The 13731-nt window shown below is 45.7% G+C and overlaps 1 protein-coding gene across 7 annotated transcripts in view; it reads left to right on the top strand.

Moving 5' to 3' along the window:
* Positions 1 to 13731, top strand: part of PPP2R2B (protein phosphatase 2 regulatory subunit Bbeta) — a 484254-nt gene that overhangs the window by 390795 nt on the left and 79728 nt on the right. For all 7 annotated transcript variants that reach the window (XM_028527613.2, XM_028527615.2, XM_028527612.2 and 4 more), the window contains 2 exons: positions 1738 to 1903; positions 7516 to 7628. In XM_028527613.2, the coding sequence (XP_028383414.1) occupies positions 1738 to 1903; positions 7516 to 7628 (279 nt within the window). The remainder of the gene's footprint in view (positions 1 to 1737; positions 1904 to 7515; positions 7629 to 13731) is intronic.

The following is a 13731-nucleotide window of genomic DNA, read 5'->3' as shown; positions in this document are numbered from 1 at the left end:
GCTTTTCCAGAGCTGCCGAGTGCTAATTGGTCTGGCACATACTGCACACACTGACAGTCTGATTTGGATGGTACCAAATCAGCACTCGGATAAATTTATTGTTAAGGTGGACTGGCTCTGTCTGTAGTAGGCAGGCTAGTCACAAGTATGTCAGCATTGAAAATCCTCTTAACACTGATTTTCAAAGCTTCATCTTCAGTTTTTTAAAAAAAATCCAATTAAGTTCATAGTGATGATAAAGAGGAACGGGAGGAACTATTTAGCATAAATTATCCAGGACAGCATGTTGCCGGGAATATTCCGATCCATATTTTTCCATTCACTATACACAGGTTTCACCTATTTTAACGGACTGAAGTTTTGGGGAAGCCTGATTCATTAGTGGAATGAAGGAGACATATTTTCCAAGGGAGGGTGGTTTGGTTCAATAAAAATAAATAAATGTCCGGCATAATGGCATGCAGCTAAGTGTTTAGCTTTGCGGAGAGGCTTAGGGTTGAAACAGACAGTGGGCCTGAGCAACAAAGCCACGTGACAGACAGCACCTAGCACAGGTCTGTTTGCCACTCCCAGGAGAGACTTCCCAAGATGCACCGTCCTGGAGAGTTGGCCGTGGGGGCGAACCTCAGGGCCTTCCCTAATCATATTTAACGCCTGGGTGTTAGCACCTGTTGGGAAGTTGAGATTTGGGTTTGGATGTTCCATATCCACCCAGAAATATAACTTTTTAAAAATGGAGCCTTTTATTAAAAATCGAGCCTTTATGACAGATGTCTAAGAAGACCTGGCTTTGAATTTTTGAGCACAGTTTTCCAAAGCCCGACTCTCGATGCTCTTGGTATCCCATTCTCAGAGGCTGGAACAGAACCTCCCTCCCCTCTTTCCTCTCTGCTCTTTCTTTGTGTCATGCCCTATCTTTCCTTCTTTCCACCTTTCTTCTTTCGATTGCCCCTTTCTGCAGACCCTTTCCCCTTGCTTTTCGTTCTCATTTATTTGGCTCCTGCTGTTTGCACTTTGCATAATCAGATCTGGAGGGAAGCCCAGAGGTGAAGTGTCCTCATCTCCCAGTGATACAGATGTCTTCTCTGCTCCTGTTTTGTTACTCAAGTTAAAAAAGAGGGGCAGGGTGGGGGAAAGATCTGACGCCCAAATCTACTATTTAGAAGCCCTGTGACCTCGGAGGGTATCTCTGAGCCTCTGTTGTTTATTTCCCTGCTCTGCATACCTCTCAGAGATGCTGTGAGAATCTGGTGAGATTTTAAATGGCCAATGAAAGATACGGATGCTATGGCTTTGTCTTCTTTGTGAGGAATTGAAACAAGTATGTATGGACATCACTGTGGGATGGCTTCCACCAAAGGGCATTCAAGACATCCATTAGGGTGCAGAAAGAAAATATTAGAACTTCTAGTGATGTTGATTTTTTAAAATGTATATTGATTTTAGAATCATGTCCCCTTTTAACTTCTAGCCTATATATATGTTATGATGTATACCATATATTATTACAGAATTTCGTGTATATAATTTTAAGTATACCTATATTGGAGGTACTAATAGTTAGCAACAGAGGTACAAGAGCAGACGCTTTGGAGACCTCTGAGCTAAGGTAAAACTTGAGATGCTCAGGGTTTCGCTAATGATTCTGCTCAAAAAAAAATAAAAGAAAAAAATTGGTGAATTTGCAGATAGCCCATGTGATTTCATCTTTGGTGTATTTGTTTTCCCTTCCTACAGAGCAAAAATCAGGTTCATCGTAGGGGTGAATACAATGTTTACAGCACATTCCAGAGCCATGAACCCGAGTTCGATTACCTGAAGAGTTTAGAAATAGAAGAAAAAATCAATAAAATCAGATGGCTCCCTCAGCAGAATGCAGCCTACTTCCTCCTGTCTACTAATGGTACGTGCGAGTGACTTCTGTTGGGTGTTTGCAGACATGCGGTCAGCCAAACCATGTACCTCAGTCTCTCTCAGAGAAATCTCTACAGATTTCAGTTTTAACCTCTTTAACCTTGTAAGCTGTCAGAAAACTTCGGAACAATATTTGCAAGGTGCCTGGCAGAGCGCCTGGCCCAGAACAGGCCCCCATACACAGCAGTTATTCTTTTTAAATATCACCAGTTTCTGGCTAGATTACACGAGGACCCTTATCTGCAGTTTTCAACAAATGCAAATCATTTCTAGGTGCGGTTGTAATGTGACTTCCCCTCTTAAGATTCATTGGATGTTATTCCGGGAACACATTTCAGGAAACTTGCGTCCCTGTGAGTCTGGCATAGTGAGTGGAAGTTATTAATCCCTGAATGTGTTTGGGGTTTTTAACGCATGTGTCTGTGTCTCTCTGACCAAGTCAAGTTCTCTCAGGACAAATCCAGAAGAGAGAGGGGCCCTGCCGAAGAACTGATGAAAAAATAGTTTCTTTCCCTTCCTCCCTCTATATTCTTCACACCACTTGTTGGTTTAGGTAGAATTGATATAAATAGGCCAGAGAGAGACGATGTTGGGAATTGAATAAAGTGTCAAATTCTGTGTTAATTCGAGAGGCCTTTATACAGTGGAATTACCTACCCCGAAGTTTCTTAATGCCCTTGCTGAAAGAAGCCATCTATGCTAGAAACAATTTAGAATACAATCATATATTAAAGGGTGCTAATTGAATAGCATAACAATTAAGAGGATTAATGGATAAAAATTAAACACCCTCTCTCATGCAAATCAGCCAGAGAGTGATTCGCTTCATCCTGTGTGTGTTATCTGTGAGTAGTGTCCATTTCAGTAGAAATCAGAAAGCTAGGGATTTGCTATTTGCCTACCCCCAACATTTATGAAGAAGGGGAAAATGCTCATATGCCAAGCGAAAAAAATGCAAACTATGCATATAATATGATCAAACATATATTAACATTTTTAAAGACTAAAAGGAAACACACCTAAAGGGTTTTCATCATTTTGATGATGTATCATGGGGTGACTTATAAATTAGTTTCTTTATCATCTTTATTTTCAAAGTTTTAACAATGTGTTTTAATTTTATAAAAAAGAAGGGGATATTTTAATGCATACGAACCAAAAGTCCCTCATATATAAAGCCAGTGTACAAATCTAAAAGATGACCATTCAGATAGAGCCAGGTTAGAGCCGTTCAGGTGTGGCTTGTCTCGGCCTGGCCAGATCTCCACTCATCTGTTCTTCCGGATTCCAAGTAATCCAGTTCTTCCCCATAACTATACTTCTTGTTCCACTTTTTTGTCCCTGTCTCCTGAAAGCCAGACCACATGAATCTGTTTCAGCTTCTCCCCTCTTGGTGTTGCTGTTGAAGTTTCACTCCAAGGCTCTGCAGATTCAACACTGCTTAGAATAAAAAAGACTTCTGATGATTTTGGGTGACTTAATTACGTCAGGCAGAGAAAGTAGCTGATTATCTGCTATGGCCAGCTTACTTTATATTATGAAATTCAGCCTATTGATTATTATAATAAAATTCAAAGACATATGAAGTCCTTCATGGGGGGGATGGGGAAAAAATCAGTGAAATGCAATGAAGATTAATTATATAGCATAATGTTCTGTTAATTGAGTTTTTAAATAGTTTTTTGATTAACAAGGATATTATCTTCCCATTTGGGTTGCTACTTCATATGCCAAATGCATCTCCAAATGATTCTTATAAGAAAAATTTCCGTGTCCTTCTGTGATTTTCTTTTGTATCCTAATATTGAGGTTGAGAATTCCCCTTAAGCCAAATAGGTTAACATGCGAAAATTAATGGCAGACAATTGGAATTACTGTATAAAAGAGAAAATGAAGATCGATGATAAGATTGTGTTTAAAAGCTGCCACCAGTAATGATCGACTACTCAGAGAGGCAGCCAGAAGAAAGAAAAAGTCATCACTCATAGCACAGCTACGTGCTCCTCGGACTTTTTTTACGCACAAAGCTTCAAGGTAGCGAGTCAAGAAACGCTCTGTGATAACAAAGTCAAGAATGACTCCAGGCAACCCAGCCGTGGGGAATTGGCTTGAATTCACCATCAATTATCTTTTAAAAATGTGCTTATCGGCTGGAATATATTTCCAGCTTGACCATTTTTGGTGAAAAATAAAACCGACACTCACTTGTGCATCTAGACCTTGAAATTATTTGCGAGATGAAGGCAGTGCCTTCCCACCCTTCCTGCGTCTGTCCCGCTGCCTGTGATGAGACGGGAAGTGTGTGTTTGATGTGGCGTGCTCGCTGTGGAAGGGGTTACGTGTTCATTATTAAAAAATTTAGAGACTAGGGAAGCACAATGAAGATAATAAAAGGGTTCCCTACAGAGAGAACCATTGTTAATGTCTTTTTAAAGAAAACAACAAAGAGGCATGGATAAATCTGTTTTTTTCCTTAACAAAAATGTGATATATTCTGTAAACTGGCTGGCAACCAGGTTTTTTATTTAATAATATAATGCTTAACAGGAATATCTTCCTAAATGTTAAATATTCTTCTAAAATTCCATTTGATTCTTCTATAATTCACTAATAAATCTCCTATTATGAGACCTTTAGTTATGAAATTCTCACAATTATAAATTATATATTTATAGGAATAGATATTATGATTAGGAAAAAAAATTCCTGAATGATGTATAGCATGTTATGTCTATTTAAAACAGCTATATAATTGCACTCAGAAACAATGAAAGGATATATGTAAAATTTTCATAATAGAGATCTCTGCCTAGTAGAACTGAGGGAGATTTTAATTTTTTTACTTTTATGCTCATTTGTATTTTTTACAATTATATATACCCCTTGTATAACAAAGAAGGAAATAAAATGAGAAAATACAAAATCTAAATATGTAATATTATTATAGGTTTTTATTTCTCTTCCAAAAAAGTGAATAGGAAAAATCCTACAAGGGTCTATGCAAAATGTTAACCATGATCCTCTCTGACTGGAGAAATCATAGGTGATGTTTTATTCTTTATGCTTTGCCTATGACTTCTCTGTTTCTCTATATAGCAATTTATCGTTCACAAGAAAAAAATGTAAGGACAGGATTGCCTTACAATTGAGAAGGATGCATGGCAAAGCCAAGCAGTTGAAAATATTTGGTGTTAAAAATCACTGGTTTGGATTCTTGTAGGTCATAGCTGAGCAGCAGCTAATCCAATGACCATATAAATATGGCCCCAGCTTCATTTTCGTCACAGCCCCACATATAGCAGGGTCTCCAGAGAGGGCAGGCCCCGAGGAGGGCTGGTGTGTGGACACACAGTGCCTGGGAAGGGCACCCCACCTGCTGTCCCAGGACAGGCCAGAGTGAGTGCACAGCTCTTACGCTGGCAGCTGCGACCAGCCCGAGTGATCCCCAGAGTTTAGGAAACAGGCGCTTGCTTACCTGTTAAGCTACCCAAATGGTTGCTGAAAGCCCACTTCACAATGGGGTGCACTCAGACCTCTGAGGATAAGGCTTTTGGTGAGGGCGGAGGGAAGAAGGAGAGGAGGGGGCAGAAGAGAAAGGGAATCATAGCAAAGGCCAGGCAGAGGGGTGTCTCTTCCCCCAGCAGTCTCGCACGGAGAGGAAGTGGGATGTGCTGATGCCACCTGGGTGGAGCTGGCTCTGTCAGAGCCACGTGCTCTCACTGTAGAATAGGTGCCCACTGTGCCAATTCTAATAATAGCTGCCACTAGTGAACCAATATTAGACCCTGGCACTGGGTTAAGCATTGTACACAGAGTGTTTCATTTAATTCTCATAGGGACTCCATGAGGAAGGCATGGTTTTCCTTAATATACCAATAAAGAAACCAAGGCACAGAGAAGTTTTGCATCTTTATTTGTAAGGTTAGAATATTTGGGACCCATTTATACTAAAAGATTTCTTGTCATTTATCTGATATTCAGATTTAACGTGGCGTCCTGTAGTTTTTTCCCTGGTCAATCCAGTACTTCCATTTGTCCGTCTCTCAAGATGCACTAGTTAGTTGCCTAGTGGTGTGGGAACCGCAGTCCTGGCCACATGGCTGGCTGGCTGGCTGGCTGGCTGGCTGGCGTGGTGGCTTGGGGATACGGCCTGAGGGAGCCTGGTTCCACACTTGCCTCGTGCAGGCATAGAGGGAGGTTCAGAAAAGGCACCCAAGTCCCTGCATTCCAGAAGAGAAGTTAGAGCAAGTACAAATCGTGAAGGCAGGATCTGATAAGGACAGCTTCCAAAGGCCTGCAGCCCACAGACTCAAGGTGTTTGGCCCGAACATGTTTCTTTATAAAATGAAATTGAACGTCTGCAGGTGGGACGTGCTGTCTCCAGCTCCCCAGAGCCCTCAGCCCCTGCCACTCACGCCCCTCGCCTGCCTGCGCCCTGCAGACATTGGACTTCTCACCCCATGTCATTGCCACGGGCATCGGGCTTCTCGCTCCGTTTTATTGCCGTGGAGAATGACAGGTGTCTGCAAGCGGTATAAATAAAGTATGGGGACAGGACAACGGTGAGAAAGGTAGTTTCCAGGTGGGAACTCCAAGGAGACTACAAGGGGAAAGGAGCATTTTGATGAATCTCCTTTCTTTTATTTCCCTGAGTGTTGTTGGCAGCGTGCCCTGTGCGGATGAGCTTCATTCATTCTTCCAACTCATATTCATCAACCAGCTTCTGTGTCCCAGGCATTGTCGTTGGTGCTGGGGGTAATGAACAAGACAGTCAGAACCCCTGCCTCTATATCCAGTTTCTATTCCAGTGAAGGAGACGTAACAAATAAGTTGTCCGGTAGTGAGATCACATGGAGGAAAGATAAAGAAGGAAGAAGCGGTTCTGGAATGATAAAGAAGATTTTTCTATGTAGCTTAGTTAGGAAAGGCCCCATGAGGTTGGGACATAGGGAGACAGCAAAGGAAAACATCCTGTAAAAAAGAGAGGAAAGGGCTGTTCTGGCAGAAGGCACAGCTCGTACAAATGTCCTGGGGCAGCAGTGGGATTAATGTAACGTGTACAAGGAGCTATAAGGAAGCCGAGTGGCGGGTGCAGGGATGGCGAGATCAGAAAGGGTGAGGAAGTAGGGGGTGCAGGTCGTGGAGGGCCTCTCAGGTCACGGTGAGGGCAGTGTCAGGTGAGATGGGACACAAGCATGGGAATGATAATAGTACCTACCTCTCTGGGGGACTGTGGATATTAAATCAATTGGCCATGCAGAGTACTCCCATAGTTAACTCTATATATGTGGCTACTCTTACTATTCAGTGTTCAATAACTATTTTTATGGAATGAAGGTAATTAATGTATAAATAGCCCACGGTGAGGGAGACCGTTTGTCTCTACACAGTGTATATTTTTGTCCTGAAACATGAGCTCTGCCTTCCAGTGACACAAGATTTATGCACCACAGCCCTCGACAGGAGCCAGTTCCTGTGGCCATTCCTTTCATTGTTACCTCTACCTGTTCCTATCCTGCCCCCTCCCCCACCCAGAAAAAAAATAACCTTTCCAACCTTTCCTTCACTGTAACATTGATGTCCTCTGGCTGCCCTCCGCAGACAAAACTGTGAAGCTGTGGAAAGTCAGTGAGCGTGACAAGAGGCCAGAAGGCTACAACCTGAAAGATGAGGAGGGCCGGCTTCGGGATCCTGCCACCATCACAACCTTGCGGGTGAGTCCGGTGGCTGGTTTTTGCCACCGTCTTTGTGCCTCCTTGGCCACCAGGGTCAAGGTAAGGGCTCCTCAGGTTGGCCCCATGCTGGCTGCTGTGTAGGTTACAACTCTGAAGGGAAAGGGAGGGCGATCCAGCAGAGACTCCCCCTGCCTGAGACTTGGGTGGCAGCTGGAGGAGCAGGACACACCAAGCTCCCCTACATACAGACCCATGTGTTTCCTGCTGCCCACAGGGCCGCTGCCGCCACACATCACTGTGTGCTTGGCTTCTCCGCCTGTTCAAAGTCCCTAAAAGGGTACAGGGAATGGGTCAACCCAGATGGAAAGCTGGAGATGTGACCAGAACACGAACTTCTGAATCTACAAAGGCTGGGTTCAGACTCTGCCACTTACCAGAATCTCCCATCGTCACTTAACCTTTCTGAGCTTTAGTCACCCTGGTTATTTTTAGTTTTTCCATCTGCAAAACAGCGAGCCTAACCCTCCCCGCCCGTGGATTTATGAGGGTAGAACACAGCAAGGGTGGAAAGCCCTTATGCATGGCAAAGACTCTGTAAATGATCTGTACTATTAGTCTAAGCAGCCTCCTTCCTGCCCTCCAGAAATGCACAGTCTGGTAAGGGAAGGGGTTTCGGAGGACTCATACACGAATGATTTTGACACTAAATAGAGGGAGATAAATGCAGCGAGAGTGGGAGAGAGTTGCCATTTGATCAAAGGAGGGGAAATTACATGGGTTCTGGAGACCAGAAAAGGTCTTATCAGCAAGTGGTGTTAAAAATAGATTTGCAAAAGTGGACTTTTAAGGGAATATAGGTTAAATTGTTTCAAGCCTGGGTAACAAGTTTAGTCTGGGGTGGATTCGGTGTCAACGGGAAAGCAGGCGCAGGTTGGGACCAGCCCTAGCCCCAAGGGACTTTCCAAGCCGCGCCAAACCTGAGCTTGCACACGGCAGCTGCGCTCCTGGAGACCAGCCCTGAGAAGGGGGATGGTACAGTACATCTGGGGAAAAGAGGTTGTCGCCCCAGGTTTAGAAGCAGATATGGGAATTGAGCGATCGTTGTGTGTCTGATTAGCATGCTTGTTTGTTTGTTCCTTAATTTATGCGTGCATTTGTTCATCTGCTTATGGAGTGGATGCTCTTTGGGCACAGACCCTTTGCAGGCCACAGTGCTAGGCTGTCAGGTGCTCACCTAGTGCAGATGGGTGCCTGGTCTTCCTCTGAGTGCCTTCCGAGCCAGCAAGCGTTGACTGCTCTGCTCCCTCTTGTCAGCCTGTGCGTTCAGCCTGGGGGACCACCAGCAAGCCCACCCCACCAGACTTCGGCAATGCTCTAATGCTCCGGCTCTGGAGATGGGAGGGCAGAGCGCTGAGGAGTATGCACATCAAGTCTGTCTGTCCTGGGTTACCACTGTGGCTCCATTGCTTTTTGTCTGGTGACCTTGGGCACATTACTTAAAATCCTTGTGCCTCTAATGTCGCATCTGCATAACAGCGATGATGACAATCCCTGTTTCCTGGGACTATTGTGAGGATCCAGTGCTGTATTGTGTGTGATAAAGAGCTTAGCCTCTGTCATATCTCACAGAACACTCTCAATAATGTTAGTTCCCTGCTGCTGTTCTTGTATTACTATCATCATTATTGTGGTGACTGTTATTACCCCCTGCTGTGAACAGACCTCTGTATATGAGACAAATTCATATTCATTCATCTTGTCACATACTTTTTATACTGTTGTATTTACAAACTATTCATTGATCTCTACTAAGCGACAATCACGATGCTAGTGACACAAAAGGAATAAGACAGTCAGCCTTTCAACCCTCGGGACTCTATAACCCAGCAGGGAAACAGGTGGATCGGGTGCGGCTGGGAAGTTCACAACACGAACGTCTGCCCTCATGTGACCTTGCCCTTGTTTGCTATGTGGAGGGGACTTCTCAGATGCCATCCGCCATCCGTCCAATGAGCTCCGTTGTCCATGACATCCTGTGGGGTCTCCTCTGTCTGTGGTCGGCCCTGGAGACGCTGTCCCCATGAGGCAGAGGAGAGAAGGCCTCTATTTAAGCTTCCACTAGAGCAGAGATCATCTGTCCCCCAACAATGACAGTGACATTGGGAGGTAGACTTGTTCTCGTCATACATGGAAGGAGGCCCCGACTTGGGGCTGAGGTAGAAAACCCCAACTCTGGCTCTTACTTTCTTATTAACCAGTGGGTGGCCCTGGGCCAATGAATCACATTTACTCCCTCCAGGCTCAGAGTCTAAGTGGCAGAGGACCGGGCGAAGTCAGTGGTCCTGTGACCCCGGTCTTAGTTACAAATACAGATTCCCAGGCCCGGCCCCAGGGGTTCCCTTCAGCAAGTGGAGTAGTCCAGAGGAGTCTGCATTTTGAATACGAGCGCCTGACGGTGGAGACAAGGGGGTCTGTGGTCCCCGGGTACCATCATCTCTAAGCCTCCTTCCCGCTATTGGTTTTATGAGGCTCTGTTGCTTACCAGTTGTTTCAACAGGCATTGTACCAACTTGGGAGACACGTTTGCTACAGTATTATAAATACTTGTATCTGATTTCACCTCTGCTGCCTCCCTAGACTTTCAAGTATCCTACTTCTCAGGGTAAGTAGCCACACTCCAGCATCCTTTCCATCCGAACCCTGGAAAGGCCACAGCCACCTTTCCTTTTGGATCCCAGTGGTAGGGCAGAGAAAGCCAGGCAGCCCTGGAGACCGTAGGTTCAGAACAATGACTCCAAACAGAGAGTGAGCTGACATGATATTAATCAGACTGTAATTTACTAACATGCTCTGCTCTTGAAATTTGCATTGCCAGCAATTGTGGCTTTTTTTCTTCCCTGTACTATGATTACCTCCCGCTCCCTTTCAGAGTTTTCCGTTCTACGTGGATCTTGAAAGTGAGAATGTTTAGTAATACCCGACAGCTAATTAATCCTCACTGAGTAATGAACCTGTTCTGTTTCAGGGCTGGGAGGCTCTGGTTTTCAATATAAGACTGTGGCTATTTTTCCCCCTTTTTTCATGGGAAACAGCCTTTCAAATTACCCAGAGAGACTGTGAGCAGTACTTCTATGAAAACGTTGTCTCCTGCTCAGTAACATAATACCCAAAACAATAATCATGATGATAATTTAAAAATCACGCCTGATAGTTGTGAAGCGCCGTTTATATCCCAAAGTGTTTTCTTACCTCTCCCCATGATTCATCTTGTGAGCAGCCAGTGAGAAGGGCAGTACAAATATTCGGCAGGTAAAGATGCTGAACTCTAGTGTTTATTAAGCATTTACTAGATCCCACGCACCATGCCTTAGCTGCCTCATGAGGTGTGGTTCACTGTTAAAAGTGCCCATTTCACAAATGAGGCTCAGAGAAGTTAAATAACAGGCCCCAGTTCACGCAGGGCTAGGAGTCAAACTGTGGTCGACTTGGCTCTGGGACCTGAGCCCTTAAATGGGACACAGACTCAGAGGGGGACTGACTTGCCTGATAGCTGGCAACTGGTTATTCTAGAGCTGGGACGAAAGGTCAAGAGCTCTGGCTCTTCAACTTGGACACGTGTAGAATGGTGATGTCATGATTCGAGGTCAGGATGTCTGTCTGTCTGTATCTCTGTCTCTCTCTCTTCTCTCTTCCCTTCCCTCTCTCTCTCACTCCTCCCTCTTCCTCTCTCTCCCTCCCTCCCTCTCCCTGTCTCTCCTTCTCTCCCCCTCTCTTCTCCCTCTCCCTGTCTCCTCTCTCTCCCTCTCTCCTCTCTCTCCCTCTAACTTTTCTCTCTTTCCCTCTCTCCCCGTTCCCTCCCTCTCCCTCCCCCCAACCTCTCTCCACCCCTTCCCCTTCTCCCCCTTCCCTGCTTCTCTCTCACCCATCCATTCATACACATTGACTTCCCAGATCCCTGACCTCAGCATGGAGAAACACAGACCTTGAGTTCCCCTTAGCAAGATTCTCTTCTTTCTCAGCCTCCCTTTACCCAGGGGGGAGAGGCTCTCAGCGCTCTTTCTAGGCACGGGAAACTCACAGTTTGAGTAACTGAATCAACCTGGGGCAGGAGCTGGGTGGTGGGAAATTACACTTAGAGAGCTTTTCCCTGCTGGGGAAGCCTGGGCTTATTATGTCCTTCATTGTGGTTGACTTCCAGTGCCCTGGGAACCGAGGCCAGGTGGAAATCTGCATTTTACCCAGTTGTACATGTAGAGTTGAAAAGCTGTGAGTTCCCAGGCTGTGTCATTTCATTACTTCCCCCAAAGCGGAGGGGATGTAATGAGCTCAAGTTTTCTAATGGATTTTATCCACACATTCCTTACAGATGATGATGATGATGATGATGATGATGATGATGATAGTCCCATTCATTGATGATAGTCACATTCATTGATAATAGTCACATTTATTGAGTGCATCCTATGTGCTAGGTGCTGGATTTTGTACCCTTCCACCATTGTGTCCTAACAACAGCTCTCCCAGATAGGTGCGCTCATTCTCTCTGGATCACCCTAGGCTCCACTCCCTCTTTTCATTTAAGCCTCTGCTCCAGTGCCATCTTCTCCGAGAAGCTCTCCTGGAATGCCTGACTAACACAGCCGCCAGCACCACCCACTCACTCTCAGTGTCCTTGCCCGCCTGCCCCCTTCCCCGTAGCCTTTTCCTTGCCTAGTCCAGCATTGTCCATTGCATGCCTCCCACCCCCACTGCAATGTCAGCTCTGTGAAAGCGGGAACCACACAGCGCTCACGCCGGGGCCCCAGCACCCAGAACAACACCTGGGGCACGGCAGGTGCTTGGCACATGTTCCTCAAATGAACAGACCTCCCCTAAGTGCAAACTGCTTCAGAGCAGGCCAGGCATCTGCCTCATGGCCAGAAAATGGCAGAGCTGGGATTCAAACCCAGCCCATCTGACCCAGATCTGATGCTTGTCGTTATGACTCCCTAAAGCTTTGGCTTTCTAAGGATATCATGATCCCTGACCATGGAGCAGGGGAATTTCGTTGCTTGTGCCCCTCAGAAATGCCTGGCTAAGCTACTTAATGTATGAGCTGGGTTTGGAGAGAGTGGAATGCTAGGCAGGAGGACTGCAAAGGCCGTTCTGCCCACAAAGGGTGGGCACACAGTGGGCGCTCTGTTGTTTGAGAAAAGGTTCAGTTTCATCATGTTTTTACACACCTGCCTTCCGCTGGCCTCTGGCCTCCGTCTGCCTCTCTGCTCGGGACACACACGTCCCTGCGACTTTCCTGGACTAACGTGTTTCCCCCTAGAATGACTCTGACGTTTGCAAATCCCACTGGTGGCATTCGGACACCACCTCCATGCCCCCTCCGCCCAGCCACCGTGTAAGACCCTGTGACACATCGGCATTGCGTGTTGACAGGCTCCAAATTCTGAAGGGGACTCCCAAGGACTGTTGCTAACAGGCCACAGGATTGGGAAGCCTGACCAAACAGAATAGCCATTTTTCTCGAAAGTGATAATCTTAGTGAAACAACAAAGTTTAACCACCTGATCTGTTTTCTAAAGAACTGATTAAACAGACCACTGGTTGAAGGTTACTCATAGCAACTAGGTTTGATCAGCCCTTCCTAGTGTCAGGTTCTGGGCGGAGCAGTTTTATGGACATTTTACAATTCCTTTTCCATCACACTCCTGTGACTTCAGCAGCACGCCTATGTTATAGATGTGTAAGCAAAGGCTTCAGGATGCAAGTACTGGCTGAAGGCCTCACAGATAATAGGAGGCCAAAGCCAGACTGGAGCCAGGTCTGTCTGATCCCACAGCCCCCGCCCGCCCTTTCCCCTTACGCAGGACTGTTTGCTGTGTGGTCCTTGACCTAGACAACAGTGAGGTGATAGTATCTGACACGTAGAACTTCTCAGTGCATTTCTTATCTACTTTATTGAGTGTCTACTATGTGCCTGGCACTGTGCTAAGTGTGTGCTACAAAGTGTATCTTACAAAGGTGAGGGAAATACACTCCCTGTCCTGGAGAGGCAAGGAGGGAGCAAGCTGCAAATGGCTGCAACAGGAAGTTAATGTAATCGGTGGTTCTCAAACAGTGTGCCTCGTGGTGCCCTGGAATGCTCTCTAGA

Source organism: Phyllostomus discolor, chromosome 13 (assembly GCF_004126475.2).
Source record: "Phyllostomus discolor isolate MPI-MPIP mPhyDis1 chromosome 13, mPhyDis1.pri.v3, whole genome shotgun sequence".
NCBI classification, from domain to species: Eukaryota; Metazoa; Chordata; class Mammalia; order Chiroptera; family Phyllostomidae; genus Phyllostomus; species Phyllostomus discolor.
This window is presented reverse-complemented; position numbering and strand designations above follow the sequence as displayed.